The sequence below is a fragment of the Phacochoerus africanus genome, chromosome 8 (genome assembly GCF_016906955.1).
Source record: "Phacochoerus africanus isolate WHEZ1 chromosome 8, ROS_Pafr_v1, whole genome shotgun sequence".
Taxonomy (NCBI): Eukaryota; Metazoa; Chordata; class Mammalia; order Artiodactyla; family Suidae; genus Phacochoerus; species Phacochoerus africanus.
In genome coordinates this window covers 18309658-18332750 of record NC_062551.1, presented here as the reverse complement: position 1 = coordinate 18332750, position 23093 = coordinate 18309658, and the positions used below count along the sequence as shown (strand labels likewise).

The following is a 23093-nucleotide window of genomic DNA, read 5'->3' as shown; positions in this document are numbered from 1 at the left end:
TGCATGTTAATTTTACATTTTGGTATTTAAGGAGATGTAATTAACTTTTTTTTTTTTTAGGTTTTTATTCACAACCCTCATACACGGAGCCAGCATTTCAGTGCATCCAGGGTCTTCCAGAGCCCCCTGGAGTCTGACGTTTCGCTTCTCAACATTAACCAGGCAGTCAGCTGCCTGACTGCAGGAGTACTGAACCCTGAGCTTGGCTATGATACTCTTTTAGTGGGGACACAGACTAACCTTTTGGCTTATGATGTCTATAATAATTCAGATTTATTCTACAGAGAGGTAGGTGTACCCCTTTATAATCATAAAACTCCCATTACCTATTAATGTCTTTTTTTTTTTTTAATATTTGAAAGAGATCAGACATTGCTTCTGGTTTATTATGTGGCTGTTATAGTGTAGTTAAAAAACATGAGATTTTGCCATTTGGAGTTCCTGTTGTGGCTCAGTGGGTTAAGAATCCAACTAGTGGAGTTCCCTTCATGGCACAGTGGTTAACAAATCTGACTAGGAACCAAGAGGTTGCAGGTTCGATCCCTGACCTTGCTCAGTGGGTTAAGGATCCGGCGTTGCCATGAAGCTGTGGTGTAGGTTGCAGATTCGGCTTGGATTCCATGTTGCTGTGGCTGTGGCGTAGGCCGGCGGCTACAGCTCTGATTTGACCCCTAGCCTGGGAACCTCCATATGCCGCAGGAGTAGCCCTAGAAAAGGCACAAAGACAAAAAAAAAAAAAAAAAAAAAGAATCCAACTAGTATCCATGAGGATGCAGGTTCGATCCTTGGCCTTGTTCAGTGGGTTAAGTATCCGGCATTTCCGAGAGCTGTGACACAGATGAGGCTGGCATCTGGTGTTGCTGTGGCTGCAGCCTAGGTGAGCACCTGCAGCTCTGATTCTACCCATAGCCTGGGAACTTCCATATGCTGTGGGTTCATCCCCAAAAAGAAAAGAAAAGAAAAGATTTTTGCCGTTTACATCTGCTTCATGTACTTGACACTTAATGTATTTGGTCACAGTTGGTAACCACTTGGTGACCCTCCAACTTATCTCTCATGAGGTTGATCCATGATAATACCGTCTGTTAGGATTTGCTATTGGTAATGAGTTCCTGCTGTATAGCACAGGGAACTATATCCAAACACTTGTGATGGGACATGATGGAAGGTAATAGGAGAAAAAGAATATATATGTATGTATAACTGGTCACTTTGCTGTATAGCAGAAATTGACAGAACATTGTAAATTAATAAAAAATTTTTAAAAAGGTTTACTATTGAGAATTCAGCCAACAGCCAGAAAGCCATCAACCAGGTCTCCTGGTGGCTTTGGATTAAAGTTTACTATATAATTTGTGGGAGAAGCATTTACTGTAGCCTGCCATCTACAGGCCACTGCAACTTTAGTATTCAAATAATCGGTCTTTATTATAGAAAAGATATGGAAGGAAAATAAAAATAGTTACCCATAATTTCTTCATTTGGAAATAACACTTAACTCTTGAATTGATTTTTCCCATTTATACTTATTTTACTAAATATTTATGATTTTTTTTTTTTACAAAATAAGATCATACTATGTACATGTAGCCTTTCCTTTTTTTCCTGTAACAGCTTTATTAAGATAAAATTCGTATACCAGGAGTTCCCATCGTGGCGCAGAGGTTAATGAATCCGACTAGGAACTATGAGGTTGCGGGTTCGGTCCCTGCCCTTGCTCAGTGGGTTAAGGATCCGGTGTTGCCGTGAGCTGTGGTGTAGGTTGCAGACGCGGCTCGGATCCCGCGTTGCTGTGGCTCTGGCGTAGGCTGGCGGCTACAGCTCCGATTAGACCCCTAGCCTGGGAACCTCCATATGCTGCGGGAGCGGCCCAAAGAAATAGCAAAAAAGCCAAAAAGCCAAAAAGCCAAAAAAAAAAAATCGTATACCATACAAAGGCTCTTCACTTTATTCAGAGTCGTGTAACCATCACCACAGTCAATTTTAGAACATGTTCATTATCCCAAAAAGAAACCTGTATCCATTTAGAGTCACTCTCCATTTTGCTCCCAACCTCTCATCCTTAAGTAACCGCTAATCTGCTTTCTGTCTCCATCGATCTGCCTATTCTGGACAGTTTGTTGCATGTATCACACGTCATTATTTTTATGGCTAGTATTCCATTATATGTATACACAACATTTTATTTACCCATTCATCAGTTAATAGACATTTGGGTTATTTCCACTCCCTGGCTATTACACGTGGCCTTTTTATTCAATAAGATATGTGTCGTGAACATCTTTCAAGTTACTGTTATATCTCTGCTTTATTCTTATTAGCTCTGTAGTATTTCACTGTGTTAAAATATACCATAATTTGTTTCACCCATTCCATATTGTTTCATATTTATGTTTTCATATTTTCTCTATTACAATTGATAACTTTCATAAGCATATGTCTTTGCCACCTTCTCTGATTATTTCCTAAGGATACGTTCTTAGAAGTGCAATTTTTTTCCCTTTGGTATTTTTTTTTTCTCGGCTGCATGAGAAAGTTCCCAGGCCAAGGCTTGAACCTGAGCCACAGCAGTGACAACTCCAGCACCAAGAATCTCCTTTGTGCTTACTTTTTATTTGCATGTCTTCTTTTGTAAAGTGTCTAAGTCTTTTGCCTGTTTTTTATTGGTAGTATTGGTTTTTTTTTTGTTTTTGTTTTTTCCTTTTTGGTGGCCCTGTGGCACATGGAGTTTCCAGGCCAAGTACAGCAGCGTTGGATCCTTGACCCACTGTGTTGGGCCAGGCATCAAACCTGTATCCCAGCACTCCAGAGATGCCACTTGCTATTGTGCCACAGTGGGAACTCCTTGAGTATATTATTGATTTTTAGATGTTCTCTGGATATACTTGGTACAAGCTCTTTATCAGATTCATACATAACAAATATTTTTTTCCAGTATGTGTTTCATTCCAATAGGTAGGTGTCTTGAGGAGCAAAGTTTTGATGAAGTCTAGCTGATCAGTTTTTTTCTTTAATGGTTAGTGTACTTTTTGTACTAAGAAATCTTTGCCTATTTCAGGGTCACAAAGATACTCTTTCTGTATTTTTTTTCTTTGTCTTTTTAGGGCTGCAACTGTGATATATGGAAGTTCCCAGGCTAGGGGCCGAATTGGAGCTGCATCTGCTACCCACACCACAGTCCACAGCAACACTGGATCTCCCACCCACTGAGCAAGGCCAGGGATCAAACCTGTATCCCTATGGATACTAGTTGGATTCATGACTGCTGAGCTACGACAGGAACTCCTCTTTCTGTATTTTTGTATGACTGAAATTGCATTTAGGACTGTCTTAAGGTTCTCTAGAGAAATAGAACCAACAGGATGTGTGTATATGTAAAGAGAGGGAGTGGAGAGGGATTTATTTTAAGGAATTAACTCCCAAAATTGTGCAGGCTGGCAAGTCCAAAATTTGCAGGGTACGCCAGCAGGTTGGAGACAGAGGGAAGAGTTGAGGTTGAAGCTCAAGTCCAAAGGCATTCTGGTGGCGGAATGCTTTCTTCCTTAGAGAGGTCAGTCTTTTTCAATTTAAACCTTCAACTGATTGAATGAAGCCCACCAGCATTATAGAGGGTAATGCGCTGACTGAGAGTCTATTGATTTAAATGTTAATCTCATCTAAAAAATACTTTCACAGAGGAGTTCCCTTGTGGCTCAGCCAAAACAAATCCAACTAGGAACTAGGTTGTGGGTTCGATCTAAAAAAAAAGCAAAAATAAAAAATAAAAAAAAATAAAAAATACTTTCATAGAAACATTTGGAGTAATGTTTGACCAAATATCTGGATACCATGGCCTGGCCAAGTTGACATAAAATTAGTGATCACAACAATTCAGTTTTACAATTGCTGAGTTAAAGACCTTTTTTAAAAAAATTTTTTTTTTTAATTGGTAAGTTAACTTTTCTTTTCTTTTTTCTTTCTTTTTCTTTTTTTTTTTTTTGTCTCTTTAGGTCCACACTTATGGAACATGGAGGTTCCCAGGCTAGGGGTTGAATCGGAGCTGTAGCTGCTGGCCTACACCACAGCCACAGCAACGCCAAATCCAAATTGTGTCTGCGATTTATACCACAGCTCATGACAATGTGAGATCCTTAACCCACTGAGCAAGGCAAGGGATCAAACCCATGTCCTCATGGTTGCTAGTTGGATTGGTTTCTGCTAAGTCATGATGGAAAATCCAAGTTAACCTTTTTTAAATGAGATTTTAGATAGATATTGGTAAATTGCTCTCTAGAAAGACAACTGTTTTTTCACCTCCCCCCTCAGAATATGAGAGTGCCTATTTTATCACACCCTAGCCTACAATGGATAGTGTTGGTTTTTTTTTTTCATCTTTGTCAATTTGTGAAATGGTGTATTGTGAGAATGAATATTTTTCATGTTTTTTGTCTATTTGTATTTCTTGTGACTTTTCTGTTTATTTATTTTTGCTTGTTTACTTATTGATCTGCTTTGTATTAACAAAAATATTAACTCTTTGGAGTTCCCATTGTGGCTGAGCGGTTAATAAACCCGGCTAGGATGCATGAGGATGCGGGTTTGATCCCTGGCCTTGCTCAGCGGGTTCAGGATCCGGTGTTGCCGTGAGTTGCAGTGGCAGGTTGCAGATGTGGCTTGGAGCTGGTATGGCTGTGGCTATGACCTAGGCTGGCAGCTGTAGCTCTGATTGAAGCCGTAGCGTGGGAACCTCCATATGCCGTGGGTGCAGCCCTAAAAAGCAAAAAAAAAAAAAAAAAGAAAAAATTAATTCTTTGTCTTATATATCGCAGTTATTTTTCCCAGTTTATTTTTTACCTTGATTGGTCATTTATGTTTTTTATTTTTTATGAATTCTTTCTTTTTATACATGTTTTTTGTAGTTCTTAAACTTAAAGATTATACAAGTAAGGATTGTTTTCCTGTGCAATAAACAATTAGGTTTACAAAGATGTCCTTGAGTATTCGAAAAATAAATTAAATTATGCTTTTACATTTTATTCAAGAAGTCTGATTTCCCTGTGACCTAGTAGATTGAGGATCTGGTGTTGTCATTGTTGTGGTGTGGGTTTAATTGCTGGCCTGGAAACTTTTGCAGGCTGTGGGTGCAGCCAAAAAAAAACCCAAAAACCAAAAAACAATCTGAGACATTTATTAATTCTAGATGGTGGCTCTTTAGGTGTTTGTTTTATTCTTTGTAGTTTTTAGTACTTTATAATCCAAAAGAGCAGTGATAGGAGAACTGGGTAATAAAGATTAAAAATATTTCCATCTAAAATAGTTAAAATAGATTTCAAAAGTTTGAATGTTTTAAAGGCATACATCTTGATTCATTGGAGAATTTGGCTTCCAGAATCTGGTCGGCCAGGAGCACCTGGGATTTTGTAGCAAGTTGCTCTAGCAGATTAGTGTGAGGAGCCAATCATCTGAGTTGATCCTGGGTCTGTGCTCATCCTGGCATGAACACATATAAGCCAAAGAGGCCATCCTAGGTGGGCAGGCCTGGCTTGCTGCTCAGGAGACCACATGGCATTTCAGAAAAGGTGGCAGAGAAACTTGGGTGTCCAAATAGAAATAAAGATCTGTGTGCCTCCAGTGTGCCTGTGCCTCATTGTGTTTGAGAGTTGATATCTTTTTTTCCTTCTTAGGTAGCAGATGGGGCCAATGCAATTGTGCTGGGGACATTGGGAGACATTTCCTCTCCTCTTGCAATTATTGGTGGAAATTGTGCTCTGCAGGGTTTTGATCATGAAGGAAATGATCTCTTTTGGACGGTATGAAGAACAGAACATTCTCTTTAATACTCTTAAGCATTTTTACTTTTAATGTTCTTTAGGTCTTGTTTGTTTGCTTTTTACAATTGACTGTAATGAATACTAGAAATAAAATAGAACACTATAATTCTGTATGTTAAAAAAGTATATAAGTAATTAGAATTTTAAATTCATGGTTTGTATCATCCTCTCTTTCATGTAGCTCCTATGTTTAGATTAAAAGGAAAAAGATGGCATAGTAATGATTTTGGTTTTATTTTCAGGTTACTGGAGATAATGTTCACTCCTTGGCCTTGTGTGACTTCGACAGTGATGGGAAGAAAGAGGTACTGGGGGAGGAGATCTGTCTCTTTTTGTGTCGGCTCAGTACATACATTTTCCCATGACAGTGACACTAGGGTTGAGAGAAGTGTTAGCTTCTCATGGTTGTTGCCTAAATAATGACCTATGTGGCCTCACTTTTCTCTCTCCTCTCTTTTGAACAATCATCATTTATGTTTGTCTCATACAGGGATCAAGATTATGATGTTTCAAAGACACAGGATGAGGAGGGAGGGCAGAACAGTTGATGGTTTTGAAGTCATATTCACAGTCTTATAACTTGATTCTGTTGCTTTGAAACCATATTAGCACCTACTCCTTAATTTTGGCCAACTTTTTTAGGAATCTAAAAGTTTTAGAGGTTGGCTCTTAGCCTTTTTAAACTACTATAATGGTTACTCTAGATATTAGCATCTTGAGCAGCTAGTGAAGCACTGTGTTAGGCATTGACTTTACCCTCCACTTGTACATGAATACTGGGCTCTGGCTTTTTAAAAATTTCTTGATTTTTTTTTAATGGCTGCACGTGCAGCATATGAAAGTTCGCAGTCCAGGGATTGAATCATAGTTGTAGGTGCAGCAGCACTGGGTCCTTTAACGCACTATACTGGGCTGGGGAGCAAACTTTCAACTGCACAGAGACCTGAGCTGCTGCAGTTGAATTCCTAACTCACTTCACCACAGCGGGAACTCCTGAACTCTGGCTTTTGAAATAGGGCTTTCACCTGCAGGCAGACAGACACTGAACCAAGAATATTTCAGGTGCCTAGTGAAGGAACTTGTTTTGGTAGGAGGTGTAGCCCACGTGGCAGGATCTGTAGTAACCACTTTTTCATCACTGACTGAATCTTGACCTCCTCATTAGAAGGAACCTTTCCTAGAATCACATTCTTGGGGGGTTGGAACTCTTGGGCGGCTGTAGCAGCGTACAAAGTATTACGCAGTTTTGGAGTTCCCATTGTGGCTCAGCAGAAATGAATCCAACTAGGAACTGTGAGGTTGTTGGTTCGATCCCTGGCCTCCCTTAGTGGGTTAAGGATCCGGCTTTGCTGTGAGCTGTGGGGTAGGTCGCAGACATGGATCATATCCTGCATTTCTGTGGCTGTGGTGTAGGCTAGCAGCTGTAGTTCCAGTTGGACCCCTAGCCTGGGAACTTCCATATGCCGCAAGTGTGGCCCTAAAAAAAAAAGTATTATGCAGTTTTTACATTTTATTTATGGAAATTTTGCTGTGTTCATTTGCTGAACTAAATATGCATAAATTTTTTTTTTCCTCTTAGCTGCTTGTTGGATCTGAGGATTTTGATATCCGAGTTTTTAAAGAAGATGAGATTGTGGCAGAAATGACAGAAACAGAGGTAAGAAGTGCTATTTCAGAATTATGATAAATCTCGACAGATTAGCACAGTCAAATGTAACATTAGATTCAAGCACTCGGACATCTTACAGTCTGGACAGTTTTTAGGGTTAAAAACTGTGGGGATTAAACAGAGCCGTACGTTATAGATAAAGGATATTTAAATGTTTCGTTACCAGGATATATTTTGAAAAGACTTATTGCCTAGAGAAAAATTATTAAGCACCTAAAGGTATTTTAATGAGCTAATACCTACTAATAACAATAGGTGTTCTCACTATGGAGCAGCAGATTAAGGATCCAGCTTTGTCTCTGCAGTGAACTGCTGAGGCATGGGTTCGATCCCTGGTCTGGTGCAATGGGTTAAGGATCCGGTGTTGCTGCAGCTGTGGCATAGGTCTCAGCTGTGGCTCAGATTCTATCTCTGGCCCCCAGAACTTACATATGCTGTGGGTGTGGCCCCCATTTTTTTTTTAAAGGCAACCATTTATTGTGCACCTTATGTATACCAGGCACTGTTCTAAGTGCTTTACATGAATTTACTCATTTAATTCTACAACAACCCTATTATGAAGGTGGTAGTATTAATTCTCATTTCACAGATGAGGGAACATGTTAAGTTTCTTCGTTAATTCTTACAAAGTTATGACTATTAAGTGACATGATCAGGATTTGAGGCTTTGTGCCTTGTCCTCCTCTTCTTCATCATCTGTTAAATGGTATTGAATATTGAAGTGCATAAATGAGATTTTTATACTTTTTCTCTTCATTCAAATTAAGTACTTCTTAAGCACATTTCTGTAGATAAAAGTTAAATATTATGGAACTTAATGAGTTTCTTTGTGATTAGAATTATTCATGTAATTAAATCTGAGATATTAGAGAGTTTATTTTTTTTAAGCAGGATCTAAAGATTGCTCTTATCTTTTGTAGTTTTGGTATTCTGAGGATCCTTATTTGCTGCTGATTTTCTAAGCTTGGGTAAGATGGAAATAAAAAAGATGTAGGATATTCAGAATGAGGGAAGGAGAAGGAGATTAAGGAGCAATAGCTTGTGAATGTTGTAAAGGAACAGAAAAAGAAACCACTGCAGAAGGAGGTTTTAGAGAGCAGAATGGTGGGATTGTACAAAATGTAATTAGGGTGCTTGAGGGTCTGTATCAGAAAAGCTTGGCGTTCCCGTCATGGCACAGCGGAAATGAATCCAACTAGGAACCATGAGGTTACGAGTTCCATCCCTGGCCTCACTCAGTGGCTTAAGGATTCGGCATTGCTATGAGCTGTGGTGTAGGTCACACATTCGGCTGGGATCTGGCATTGCTGTGGCTGTGGCGTAGGCCAGTGGCTACAGCTCAGATTGGACCCCTAGCCTGGGAACCTCCATATGCCGTGGGTGCGGCCCTAAAGCCAAAAAGAAAAAGAAAAGCTTGAGGGAACTGGCTTCAAAACCCACCTTGACCACTTGTCCTTGCTTCTTGTCACTTACAGAACTGTCTAGGAAAGTCAGGCTTCTGTTCCCCTGGCTATGAACAGGAGACCAAAGAGCAAAATGTGCATATTGATATATAAAATGTTATCAATTATTTTTAACTTGTTTACCTTTAGCATAGATTTTTGATTAGTCCTCCTATTTATATATTCATAGGTATTATAATTGTAAGCCGACAGTTGTGGATAGAGGGAAATGAGGGGAGAAATGAGTGTGAGAAGCAGCAGTCTGAAGATATGTGTCCATGCTAGGAGTTTTGTTAATGTATAACATGCATCTTTCTGGAGAGATCTTAGCTTTCATTAGATTCTTAAAGGTGGTTGCCATTACCCTGTTACCTGTGCTGCACCCCCCCCTCCCCCCGCAAAAACAACTTGAGGACCACTGGCCTGTAGGTGCTGCATCCTGCATTACCATTTCCCCTTCACATTTGTAATAAATCTTTTCCCATTTGGTGGGGATCATTGAGGTCTTTTTGGATCTCTGTTAATTGTCAGTACTAGATGTGAAGGCAGTGCCTCCTCTGAAAGACCTTCTTCCTAAATCCTAGAAAAGGGTAGAAGAACAGGAAATAGGGAGATCTGAGGTGCCGGTTGATCCTCTGGTCTGCAAAACAAGAAACTAGTGAACTAATGAAGAACTGAAGGACTAGGGAATCTGGGGCTGCATTTATGACAATGTGGACTTTAGAAAATTATTCATTTCAGGGTTGTTTTCCTGTTCTCTTGGTTTGATTTTGCTCCAGTTCAAATGTCCTTCTCACATTAGCAAAATGATAATTTATTTGGCAGCTGAAAGTACTGGCAAAAGAATGCCTTCAGCTAAATAATTCTGGAGTCCTACATGGCACTTTATATTCTGAGTTAAGTGAAGTGGGTGGTTTTATAGACAAGCTGTAGGCGTAGAAGAAATTATATAACTATTCTCTGTACAATTTATTTCTTAATGTCTCTCATATTAGTGTAAGAAAGGATATCTGCAGGATTGTAGACATCATTAAACTTTGGTTTTAATTTTAAAGGATAATTTCATTTCATTCAGTATCTAAAACTTTACCCTTTTAAGTATATTAAACCCTCGAATAGTGCTATAAATACTTTGTATAATACCTGCATTCTGTATGTTGTTAGATACACACACAAATCTATGTGCTGAATTTTTGTTTTCTGTTTTTCTTTTTACAGCTGTACCTGTAGCATATGGAGGTTCCCAGGCTAGGGATCGAATTGGAACAGCAGCTGTCAGCCTGTGCCACAGCCACAGCAATGCCAGATCCAAGCTGCATCTGTAGCCTAAGGTGCAGCTCACAGCAATGCCGGATCTTTAACCCACTGGGCGAGGCCAAGGATTGAACCTGAATCTTCATGGACACTCTGTCGGGTTCGTAACCCACTGAGCCACTATGGGAACTCTAACACATGGCTTTTTTTTTTTTTTTTTTCTTTATTTGGCCACCTACAGCATATGAAGTTCCTGGACCAGGGGTCAGATCTGAGCCACAGTTGTGACTTATACTACAGCTGCAGCAATGCCAGATCCTTAATTCACTGTGCCAGGCCAGGGATTGAATCTGCATCCTGGCACTTCAGAGACACCACTGGCCCCATTGTGCCAAAGCAGGAGCTCCTATGTGCTGAGTTTTCCCTTTTCAAAGGATTGTGATTTTTTCTAAAAAATGACTTGCATCTCTCTGGCAAATAATAAATTAGGTCATAGAAAAGTATACACTAAAAAGATATTTGTGGATTTTACAAGTCCTTTAAAATTCTAGACTCTGGGATATTGTTAGTTAAGGAAACTAGAGTAATCATTAAAACATTTTGAGTTAGTATATGTAACCTCTGTTGTAGGAGTTCCTGTTGTGGCGCAGCAGAAACGAATCTGACTAGCATCCATGAGGATGTGGATTTGAGCCCTGGCATTGCTCAGTGGTTCAGCGATTCAGAGTTGCTGTGGCTGTGGTGTAGGCCAGCAGCTGTGGCTCCAGTTCAGTCCTTAGCCTGGGAATCTCTATATACCATGAGTGCAGCCCTAAGCAGCAAAAAAAAAAAAAAAAAAAAAAAAATCTGTTGTACGTATTCCAGATTTGTGTATGCAGCTTATTTCCTCAATTTTACTATTTTTTAATTTTTAAGATTTTTTTAAAGATTTTTTTTTGCTATAGCTGGTTTACAAATTTTTAAAAAATATGTAATTTGTTGAAACTTACTACATATGCTCGATCTGAAACAGTAAATTTTTGCGAGTTTATTTAATTCTAATTATTCAACTCTGGAATAGGTGACATTGATCATAGAGAAGAGCAACGCATTCCCCACTAATGGGTTGGAAGCATGTTTAAATCTAATTTTAACACACTTGTAGCAAAGCTTCCAATTTCATAAAGCCACACTTTGCATTAAATTGAGCCTTAATGAAAGGTGTTGTATCTTTATCATTATTTTTTGCAGGTAATCACCTCTCTTTGCCCCATGTATGGCAGTCGATTTGGTTATGCCCTTTCCAATGGCACAGTTGGAGTTTATGACAAAACAGCCCGATACTGGAGAATTAAAGTTAGTATGATTCAGCCTCTGATGTTCAAGGGTTTTATATTTATTGAGATTACTTCTGTACTAATTATTGAAATTTCTTTTCAGTCCAAAAATCATGCCATGAGCATTCATGCTTTTGACCTTAATTCTGATGGAGTATGTGAACTGATAACTGGTTGGTCCAATGGGAAGGTAAGTTTAAGTAAAATTCAGATGTAATTTAAAGTAATAATTGTCTGAAATAGATTGGCTGTATGACTCAGAACAGTGATGTGAGAATATAAACTTGAGTTCCTTGGCTGTGCTTTTTAACTCCATAATCTTTCCATGTTTTCAGTTCCTGCTCTAGCTATCAACACTGCAAAGTGAGTGAGTGTTCTTTTGGTCTTATAAGTCCTATTTGGAGGAAAATCTCCAGGAAGGTTCTTTCTAAATCTCTTCTTAAAGGAATGAGATTCAGTTTAATCAGGTTGATCCTGGGCATAGGCAAGCAGAAAAGGATTTTTAATAAGCTAATAACAAACTGTTTGTATAGCTCTTTTCTAATCTTCAAGTCTAACTAAAAACTTAGAATTAATGGGAAGAATTATGTTATCATATTGTCTTCCCAGCTACAACTTCAAGATAGAATTTTAAAAATTCTTTCCTTTTTTAACTTCAAATCAGAGTTTTCTATAGTTTTTTGGCAAGTTGGGATTGTCTTGTTAGAAACTGCCTAAGTAGCTGCCAGGTCTCCATGGATACCATTTGTCCTAACTCTTTTGTCTGTCAGTGCTGATTGCCTAAAAGGAGATCAGCTAATTCTGTCTCTTCTTCTTTGATTTTCCTTTACCTTTGGTCAGTGCCTTGTAACCTTCCTTTGGTGTTGTGTGAAGAACAAATTCTAAAAAACTGTTATGTTTCTTCTCCACTTGATTTTGTGTTTGGTATGTACATTGAAAATTGTAAAGGAAGACTATGTAGTTGTTCATTAAAAAATCCATAAAAGGTACCCTATTCTGAGGAATATAAATTATTGTACTGGATCCAAGTCTTGATTCAAAGAAAGGATTGTAAGAGTTCCCATCCTGGTATAGTGGAAACTAATCCAACTAGTATCCATGAGGATGCAGGTTCAATCCCTGGCCTTGGTCAGTGGGTTAAGGATCTGGCATTGCTATGGCTGTGTTGTAGGCTGGCAGCTGCAGCTCCTATTCAGCCCCTAGCCTGGAAACTTCCATATGCTGTAGGTGCAGCCCTAAAAAGAAAAAAAAATTAAGTTAAAAAAAGAGAGCTAACATGTCTCATATATCTCCGTGTGCCAGGGCCTGTTCTAAGTGCTTAACATGTGTTAACACCTTTAGGCCTCATCACAAGTCTGAGGTCTAGATACGGTTACTTTCCTCAGGTTCTTATTATTGATCTCCAGAGGAGGAGGCCAAGTACAGAATGGTTAAGAAACTTCCCAAGATCCCACAGAGAGTAAGTGGCAAATTGGAATCCGAACCTGGGCAGTTTGGACTTTTGTACTATGCTGCATATTCTAAATGTACTGCCTCTCAGCTAAGCCACTTCTCCAAATGAAATATTATGTGAAGGCCCATATGGAAAATAGCTTTTATTTTCTGAGAAAAAGAAAAAGAAAGCAGAGCTGATTGGCCCCTGTGGTTATAAGTCCTCCTGAGAAGCCACAGGGCTCTATGGAGTACTTTTGAAAACTTCTAGACTAAAGCTGATTTAAATTTGAAATTTCAGAGTTCCCATAGTGGCTCAGCAGAAACGAATCTGATTAGCATCCATGAGGAGGCAAGTTTGATCCCTGGCCTTGATCAGTGGGTTAAGGGCCTGGCATCACCTTGAGCTCTGGTGTAGGTCGAGATGTGGCTTGGATCTCACACTGCTGTGGCTGCGGTGTAGGGCAGCAGCTGTAGCTCTGATCCAACCCCTAGCCTGGGGACCTCCATATGCCCTGGGTGCAGCCCTAAAATTAAAAAAAAGACAAAAATATATTTGAAATTTTGTGTTATTTAAACAAAACAAAACTGTAGCATAAGCTATTTTTCAGGTTCTTACTTTATTTTAGGTCGATGCTCGGAGTGACCGAACTGGGGAGGTCATCTTTAAAGACAACTTTTCTTCTGCAATTGCCGGTGTGGTAGAGGGAGATTACCGGATGGATGGCCACATTCAGTTAATCTGCTGCTCGGTGGATGGGGAAAGTAAATTGAGATAGGAGCAGTCCTTGAAAAGTCAGATTTTCAATTTGATTGGGTCAGAATACTGGGAAATTCCACTAGAAAGTGTTTGTGTTGCTGTACTTTTGTCCTAATAAATTCACTGAAGTTGGGGAAATGAGGCCTTAGGTTTTAAGAATAGGTAATTGGAGTTAAGGACCTGGCATTGTCACTGCCATGGTGCCATTCAGTCTTTGGACTGGGAACTTCCACATCCCTTCAAAGTAGACCGGGCTGAAGCATTCCCATTGTGGCTCAGTGGGTGAAGAACCTGACCTGGGTTGGGTCCCTGGCTTTGTTCAGTGAGTTAAGGATGTGGCATTGCCACAAGCTGTAACATAGGTCACAGATGCGGCTTGGATCCAGTGTTGCTGTGGCTGTGGTGTAGGCCAGCAGCTGCAGCTCTGATTTGACCCATAGCCTGGGAACCTCCATATGCCACAGATATGGCCCTAAAAAAGAAAAGTAGATCTGGCTGTATTTGGGCCTTCCCTCAGTCTGGTGAGTGTGTTTTCCTCCTGTCAGTCCGTGGCTACCTGCCAGGCACGCCTGAGATGAGAGGGAACATCATAGACACCAGTGTAGAGCAGGACCTGATCCGAGAGCTGAGTCAGAAAAAACAGAACCTGTTGCTGGAGCTCCGTAACTACGAGGACAATGCCAAGGTGGGTCCTGATGCGGAGGGCACGTGGGAACCTGAAAAATTGAGGGTGGCCGGGAAGGATCGGCGCTTGTGAAAGGAGCGTTTCCATGTCTGCCCCGGAAGGGAAAGGGAGAGAAGTGCCTGTTGGCTAGTGCCAGAGTGAAGAGGGCGTGCATCCTTTGACCTAGAAATCCCACCGCCAGTAGCTAAGCTGTAGAAGTGTTTGCACGAGGGTTCGGAGGCATTTACTGCGCCACTGTTTGTAGCAGGGAACAGATAGAAGCAACCTAAATTTTGATCAGTGGTAGGGAGTGTGGGAGTTCCTGTGGTGGCTTGGCGAGTTAAGAAACCGCCTAGTATCTGTGAGGATGCAGGTTCTATCCCTACCCCTTTCAGTGGGTTAAGGATCTGGCGGCATTGTCGCAAGCTGTGGTATAGGTCATGGATCCGGCTTGGGTCTGGCTTGGCAGTGGCTATGGTGTAGGCCAGTAGCTATGGTTTTGATTCACCCCCTAGCTTGGGAACTTCGTATGTCTCAGGTGGGGCCCTAAAAAGATGGGGAAAAAAAAGTAGTAGGGAGTGTATGCTGGGGAATAATAAGCAGCTCAAGAGAAAAAAAAAAAATTAGGTGTATTGGAGTTCCCGTCACGACTTAGTGGAAATGAATCTAGCTGGTATCCATGAAGACACAGGTTTGATCCCTTGCCTTGCTCAGTGGTTAAGGATCCCACATTGCTGTGGCTGTGGTGTAGGTCGGCAGCTATAGCTCCACTTCAACCCCTAGCCTGGGAACCTCTGTATGCCTTTTTAGGGGTGCAGCCCTAAAAGACAAAAAAATGAGGAATATATATATATATGTGTGTGTATATACATATAGGCTGATATGGAAGGTTATCTATGGTATTATTGAGTGAGAGAAAGCCAGGGCAGTATGTATAGAGTATCTTTTGACTTTTCAACAACAAATAACATAAAAATTGACAGAAACTCTGGTGAGTGTGTATATACATTTATGTCCATGTACATGCTAAACTGGCAGGAGGATGAGCTGGGGAATAGGGTTTTAATTTGTTCCATCATGCACAACTGTATTTGAATTTGCTAAATTAAGTGAATTTCTTTAGTAGTTTTTAAAAAACGAAACAGCAGTCAGTAAAAGGCATGCTAGGGGACAATGGACCCTCACTGCAGAAAGGGATGAGGGTATTTCCTTTTAAAAGGCCAAGTAGAGCAAGAGCACTAATGAGGTGAGTCTCTGAAGTCTGAAGAATCGGATTAATAAGATGATGGGGATCTGTCTTCTGAAGCTGAATAGCTGAATTATTTAAAACTGGCATCAGTTCAGTGTTCCGAGGACTTGAGCTGGATGTGGGTGGGGTGTTTTTCAGGCCGAACTGAGCAGTCCCCTGAGTGAGGCTGATGGGCATCGGGGCGTCATCCCGGCCAACACCAAGCTGCACACGGCCCTCTCCATCAACCTGGGGAGTGCAGCGCAGGCTGCCCACACCGAGTTGTGCATCTCCACTTCTAACAGTAAGTTGGTATTTATAGCTGATGTTTGCTGGCACCTGCACCATCTTGGAGTGGTTCCTGGACTGCCATCTTCTCTCTTCCCTGCAGACACCATCATCCGAGCAGTACTGATTTTTGCAGAGGGAATTTTTCTAGGTGAAAGCCACGTGGTGCATCCCAGCATTCACAACCTTTCCAGCTCCATTCGCATCCCAATCACACCTCCCAAAGATGTCCCTGTGGATCTGCACTTGAAAACCTTCGTGGGTTACAGAAGCAGGTAACCACTGCAAGTCGGTTGGTTTCCAGACAGCACTTAGGGGACAGAGCAAAATGTGTAGATTTCCCTTCATGCTATGTGTTCTCTGGGGCTGGAGGGGCCATTTAGTGGTTCTTCCCACCTAGGCAAGCCATAACTGCTTATTTCTCTAATTTGAAATCTTTAAAAAAAAGTTTAAGATGGTTATTTTCTGGCTTTAGTCAAATTATCTCATATTCACAAAAGTTCCAAAAATATGTTTTATTGATTTAATTTTGGCCACTAAGACTTTAGGGGTTATGTTGTACCTTGCAAATGAAAGTTCCCAGGCTAGGGATCCAATTGGAGCTACAGCTGCCGGTCTACACCACAGCCACAGCAACGCAGGATCTGAGCCATGTCTGCAGCCTACACCATAGCTCCTGGGAATGCCAGATTCTTAACCCACCAAGCAAGCCCAGGGATCGAACCCGCATCCTCATGGATACTAGTCAGATTCATTTCCACTGGGCCACAGAGGGAGCTCCTCATTCCTTTTAGAGTGTTTTAAACCCTTGGTGCATGCATGTATACTCATGGACTCATGTTATCTCTAAATCCCAACGTGCATGTCTATGGGACTTTAATCTTCACGGTTTTTTATGGGAGTGGGGAGGTTACTTGAGTGAAACCCATAAATATCAGGTTGATGACCCGGTAGTGACTTTACATGTATTTTCTGGGTCCTTCACGTTGAAATAACACTCCACACAAACGGTTCCCTTGTGTTCCGTTGGTTGGCCATAGCACCCAGTTTCACGTATTTGAGCTGACAAGACAGCTCCCCCGCTTCTCCATGTATGCACTGACCAGCCCAGACTCAGCCAGTGAGCCGCCTAGTTATGTCAACTTCATCATCGCAGAACGGGCGCAGAGGGTAAGTGTCTGCCTTTTTTTTTTTTTTTTTCCCCAACACTTTTCCACTTTGGAATCCTTCGGATGTTATTTTGTAGGAAGGAGGAAATTACATGAGTGTGTTATTTGGTAGCAGTAAATAGGACATGAAAGAGTTATGTAGCTTGGAGTTGGTTTATAACCTTGTAACAAAAGTGTTGCTAAAATACCTTTTTCCATTTTTAAAAATTATTCAAAAATATGTATTTTGGCTAATCAATTCAAAAGTATTTACTTAAGCAATCCTTAGTTACAGATGAGTTCTTAACCTGTTTTTAGTTCTTCTCTTTCTTTTCTCATGGTCCTTGTGTGCCTGTCCCATCTAGTGTTGCAAGAGGAGCCTGCATCAGAATAGAAAGAGTAGGACTTGGCAGTGAGAACATTTGGGGGTGGGGTGGGGGGTTCAAGTGCTGGCTTAACTGATGAACTTCCTAGTGGTCTTAGGGAATTCCCCTCAGCAGTCTGAGCCCCAGTTTTCTCACCTATAGGTCAGGACGGTCTTCCCTCACTAGGGGCCCGGGAGGGGTAACACGTTGGTGCACTAGCACTTTGTAAGGTTTAGAAGACTACTGCCTGTGGATTTTAACCATGGTTGGACTTCAGAATTCTCAGTGAGGCTTTTCAGTCATGTAGATTGTTAGGCCCCTTCCTGGCCTATGAAACTTGAAACTCTACAGGTGGCCCCTTCCAGGGCTCTCAGGTAGATCTTATGTGGCACCTGTGTTGCAAACTACTGTAAAGTATTATTATTATTTATATTAAAATTTATTCTTTACTTATAGAATGGATGTAGCTCTGTGTCTTTGATATGTGTACGTGCAAAAATTGATTTATGTTTTTTGAAGGATGGAATGGAATGATTTTAAGCAGGATATAGCTGCAAAAGATCTGTCATGTAAACAGAATTAGCATCATACATGAGTTGTTTCCACATGACATATAAGTTATATCTAAGTAGAGAATGCTGTAAAATCATGCATGCTGTGGGACCAGATGTAATTGTGAATGTTACTTTAAGAACATGTATGACGTGGGAAAAAGGAGTGTGACTAGCGAGGGGTAAAGTATAAATCTTTGTTTTGGGGTCTTTTTAAAAATTATTTATTTACATCTTTTTTTTTTTTTTTTTAAAGATCAGACCCACGGTATATGGAGGTTCCTAGGCTAGGGGTTGAACTGGAGCTGCAGCCACTGGCCTGTGCCACAGCCACAGCAATGCCAGATCTGAGCTGCATTTGCAACCTACACCACAGCTCACGGCAACGCCAGATTCTTCACCGACCACAGCTCATGGCAAGGCCAGGGATCAAACCTGCATCCTCATGGATACTAGTCAGTTTCGTTTCCACTGAGCCATGATGTGAACTCTGGGTCTTTTTTGTTTGTTTGTTTGTTTAAACCAAGCAGTAGGATAAAGTAGAATAACTTAATGATGACTGTACTTTAAAAATTGAAGTTCATTTCATCCTCTTCATCTTAAAGGTTGTTATGTGGCTCAACCAGAACTTTCTGTTACCAGAGGACACAAACATTCAGAATGCTCCATTTCAAGTGTGTTTCACATCCTTACGAAATGGTGACCAGCTGTTTATAAAAATAAAACTTAGTGGAGAGGTAATTTTTGCTGTCATGGGCATAGATTTCTAATGTAATACCTACCTTTCAGTGTAAAGTGAGGCGGGTGGCACAGATCTCAAGGTTGTAAAACCACGTTTCAACCCAGTCTGTTAGTGTTAGCATCTCTGACATGAGGGTATCATCTAGAACAGCGGTTTTCTGCCTCGCTCTCTCTCCTTCCCTTCACCATTCCTTGCCTAATGTGGGATGGCTTAAGAATACAGTGGAGAGCAAAACATTTGCACTGTTTGATTTTGTTGTTTAGTTCATAAGGCAAGAGGATTGATTTTTTTTTTTTTGCCTGCACTAGAAATAATTAATGTGATTTTTAATTTCTTTGAGAGCTAGACCTCATCTTTATCACTGCATATAAATTTATGTCCTGTAAGTGTGTTGAATGTGGGGATGTTAAGGTACTGTTTCAGCGAAGTTTGTCTTTAATATCCGAGGATACCAAACTTGTCTTTTTCTCTCTGGATAGATCACTATAAATACTGATGATATTGATTTGGCTGGTGACATCATCCAGTCGATGGCATCATTTTTTGGTATTGAAGACCTTCAGGTAGAAGCGGATTTCCCTGTCTACTTTGAAGAATTACGAAAGGTGCTGGTTAAGGTGAGGGCACCTAGGGGGTGCATTTGGGAGAACATGGTGGTTCAATAATGCTTGACTGTCTCTGTTAAATTAATGATACTACAAATGTTACATGATAATCAAGATTTAAAGAATTTTTGCAAATTCCTTTTTTTTTTTTTTTGCTTTTTAGGGCTTCACACGCCGCATATGGAAGTTCCCAGGCTAGGGGTCAAATCAAAGCTACAGCCATAGCCACAACAATGCGGGATATGAGCCGCATCTGCAACCAACACCACAGCTCACAGCAGCACCGGATCCTTAACCCACTGAGCAAGTCCAGGGATCAAACCTGCATCCTCGTGGATACTACTAGATTCATTTCCACTGCGCCATGACTGGAACTCCCAAATTTCTGCAAGTTCTTAAAATCAAAATTGAACTAGTACTGGAGAGTTCATTAGTTAAAGATTTCTTGTATAAAAATGAATATTTAGGAGTTCCCATCGTGGCGCAGTGGTTAACGAATCCGACTAGGAACCATGAGGTTGCGGGTTCGGTCCCTGCCCTTGCTCAGTGGGTTAACCATCCGGCGTTGCCGTGAGCTGTGGTGTAGGTTGCAGACGCGGCTCGGATCCCGTGTTGCTGTGGCTCTGGCGTAGGCCGGTGGCTACGGCTCCTATTCAACCCCTAGCCTGGGAACCTACATATGCCGCGGGAGCGGCCCAAGAAATAGCAACAACAACAACAACAGCAACAACAAAAAAGACAAAAAGACAAAAAAAAATGAGTATTTAGCTCTTGACCACCGTACTTTCTTTCTTTGGTTTGGAGGGATGCTTTTAAAAAATACGTGAACGTTTTCCTTGGCTAGTCCTTCATCTTATCCACTGTATCTACTTTGTTCTTGGTTTAGTGCTTTCCAGCAACCCAAAATTGAAAGAAAAAAATGATTGTGATTCGTCCCCACTTTTATCAACATTCTCACCCAAATCTCTAAAATATTAATATGTGTGTGGCTTAGGCTCATGGTGCTAAAACATGGAAAGGATTCACATAGAATGTCATCTCGACTGTTGGAGGCAGCATAGACTAGTTATTTCATTGAAGAGGAAATGAAACTGTGGGAGACAGTTAAGATAGGATAAATCAATGATGGAAAAAAAAAAAGGCCCTGGTGTATAGTAGATAGTCTTATCAGTTTGTCTAGTTTAAAGAAGTTTGTGAGGCCTTTTTAATTCCTGGATGTTCACGGTCTCCAGGTTGATGAATATCACTCAGTCCATCAGAAGCTCAGTGCTGACATGGCTGATAATTCTAATCTGATCCGAAGTTTGCTGGTCCGAGCTGAGGATGCTCGTCTGATGCGGGACATGTGAGTATTTTCCATTGCTAGGACAGGTGCATGGTTTAAAATGTCAGCAATATAGGGAGTTCTTGTGTGGCTCAGCAGTAACGCACCTGACTAGTATCCCTGAGGACTCGGCTTGGATCCCTGGCCTTGTTCAGTGGGTTAAGCATCCAGCATTGCCGTGCGTGGTGGTGTAGGTCACAGATGTGGCTCGGATCCCATGTTGCTGTGGCCGTGGCATAGACCAGCAGCTGTGGCTCTAATTCGACCCCTAGACTAAGAACTTCCATGTGCCACAGGTGTGGCCCAAAAAGCCAAAAAAACAAAGATTATGCACAAGATGCCTCTCCATTTATGTAGTTTGGAAACACACACAAGTGAACCATATTGTTTGGGAAGCATATGTAGATGATAAAAATACAAAGAAATGCAGGGAAGAGATTATCATATAAGATGGTATTTTCCCCTGGGGAGGAGGGACTCTTCAGAAAGAACACATTGGGAAGCTTCTGGGATGTTGGCAAAGTCTTGTTTCTTGACCTAGTTAACAAGCATTTGCTTTTATGAGGTTTTTCTGAATATGTATTGTATTTTAGAATAAAAAAGTTAAAAATTTGCGCAGGTCTAGCTAGCTTTTTGCTAATATGCAAAATTTATCTTGAAAATAAAATGTACTGAGGTGAACTCTGTAAAATGGTTATCCATTGATAGATGTATAAAATAGTTAACCAATAATAGATGAACTTTATATTTGTATTTTAGAGGTAAGGGTTCGCCTAAGGTGCTACTTGCTTTTTTTTCCCCCGAAAGGTCTGAGTCATTAGCAAATAGTTAAAATGGTCTTTATCAGAAGTAAGTGATTTTTTTTTTGAAATAATTATACTGCTGAAAATTTCAAACACATACATGACTAGATTGAATTATATAATGATTTCCTATAATACCAGCCTCTTAGTTTCAATAATCATCGACCAATGGCTCATCTTGTTTCCTCTCCACACTCAACTTCTCTCTCTTCCAAACACGTTATTGTATTGAAATTAGATTCTAGACATCACATAATTTTAGCCACAAATATTTTAGACAGTGAAACTTTTAAAAAACAATAATCGCAGTACCATTATCACACTTAGAAAAATGTAAAATAATTTAATATCACAAAATATCTAGTCAGTGTTTAAAATTTCCCCAGTTGTATCATAAATGGTGTGTGTGTGTATCTCAGTGTATTTTAAGTTGTTTTGTTGCAATCAAGACCCAAAGACCATGTGTTGAATTTGGTTGATAAATTTTTTTTTAATCCATATGTTTGCTGCTTCACTTTTTCTCCTGACCTTCTCCTTCTCCTGTTGTTTCCCTTTTTGGATTTTGCTGATTGTGTCCTTGTGGTAATGTTTAGTATGATTCTTCCGTACCCTGTATTTCTGTTAGAATGGTAGTTAGATATAGAAGATTGATCAGATTCAGGTTTAGTTTTTTTGGCAAGAATGAGTATGTACTTCCATGAGGATGCATGTAATGTCTGGTTGTCTCTTTTTTTATAATGTTACTAGCTCTCTATGATCATTGCTGAGATCGATTATTTCTTTTGTAGTTTGCAAAAATAGTGGTGTTTTAATTCAGTTATTTCTTTGTCATATATTAGCTGAAATAGCTCTGTAAGAATAACATGCTCTGGAATTCCTGTCGTGGCTCAGTGGAAATGAATCTGACATGAGGATGCAGGTTCTATCTCTGGCCTCACTCAGTAGGTTAAGGATCTGGCGTTGCTGTTAGCTGTGGTGTAGGCACAGACCTGGCTCAGATCTGGCATTGCTGTGGCTGTGTTGTAGGCTGGCAGCTGCAGCTCTGATTTGACCCCTAGCCTGGGAACCTCCATATGCCACAGGTGTGGCCCTAAAAACAAAACAAAACGAAACAAAATTCTGTCGGGAATTAATGAATTACTGGGTTTCCTAAGGTAGTTTGTCCTGGAAAGACGGGCTATTTATTTATCAGCTTTAAAATAATGAGTTGGTTTTCTAGCATTTCCAAGTTGACCAATGAAATTTAAAAATCCTTATTAACATATATAATGTGCTGCAGTCCATTTCACTCTTTTTTCTTTCTTTTTTTTTTGTCTTTTTGTCTTTTTTGTCCTTTTAGGGCCACTCCTGAGGCATATGGAGCTTCCCAGACTAGGGATCTAATTGGAGCTGTAGCCACTGGCCTATGCCAGAGCCACAGCAACACCAGATCTGAGCCACATCTGCAACCTACATCATGGCAATGTCAGATCCTTAACCCACTGAGCGAGGCCAGGGATTGAACCTGCAACCTCCTGGTTCCTACTCGGATTCGTTTCCACCACGCCACAATGGCAACTCCGTTTTCAGTCATTCTTTATGATGGCTCAGTTGTCTTGTCTTTGGCTAGTGGAAGCCTTTTCAGGTTGGCTACAGTTACCTTTGGATGGATCCTATTAATTTCATTAGTTTGTTTTCTTGTACACGATGTTTT

General features: G+C 40.5%; 1 protein-coding gene across 1 annotated transcript in view; it reads left to right on the top strand.

Moving 5' to 3' along the window:
- BBS2 (Bardet-Biedl syndrome 2) overlaps positions 1 to 23093 on the top strand; it is a 33629-nt gene that overhangs the window by 5998 nt on the left and 4538 nt on the right. The window contains exons 2-15 of the mRNA XM_047791778.1: positions 61 to 288; positions 5664 to 5789; positions 6053 to 6115; positions 7390 to 7467; positions 11406 to 11510; positions 11595 to 11681; positions 13552 to 13687; positions 14228 to 14367; positions 15734 to 15878; positions 15966 to 16137; positions 16903 to 17032; positions 18532 to 18663; positions 19148 to 19285; positions 20506 to 20618. Of these exons, the coding sequence (XP_047647734.1) occupies positions 61 to 288; positions 5664 to 5789; positions 6053 to 6115; positions 7390 to 7467; positions 11406 to 11510; positions 11595 to 11681; positions 13552 to 13687; positions 14228 to 14367; positions 15734 to 15878; positions 15966 to 16137; positions 16903 to 17032; positions 18532 to 18663; positions 19148 to 19285; positions 20506 to 20618 (1793 nt within the window). The remainder of the gene's footprint in view (positions 1 to 60; positions 289 to 5663; positions 5790 to 6052; positions 6116 to 7389; positions 7468 to 11405; positions 11511 to 11594; positions 11682 to 13551; positions 13688 to 14227; positions 14368 to 15733; positions 15879 to 15965; positions 16138 to 16902; positions 17033 to 18531; positions 18664 to 19147; positions 19286 to 20505; positions 20619 to 23093) is intronic.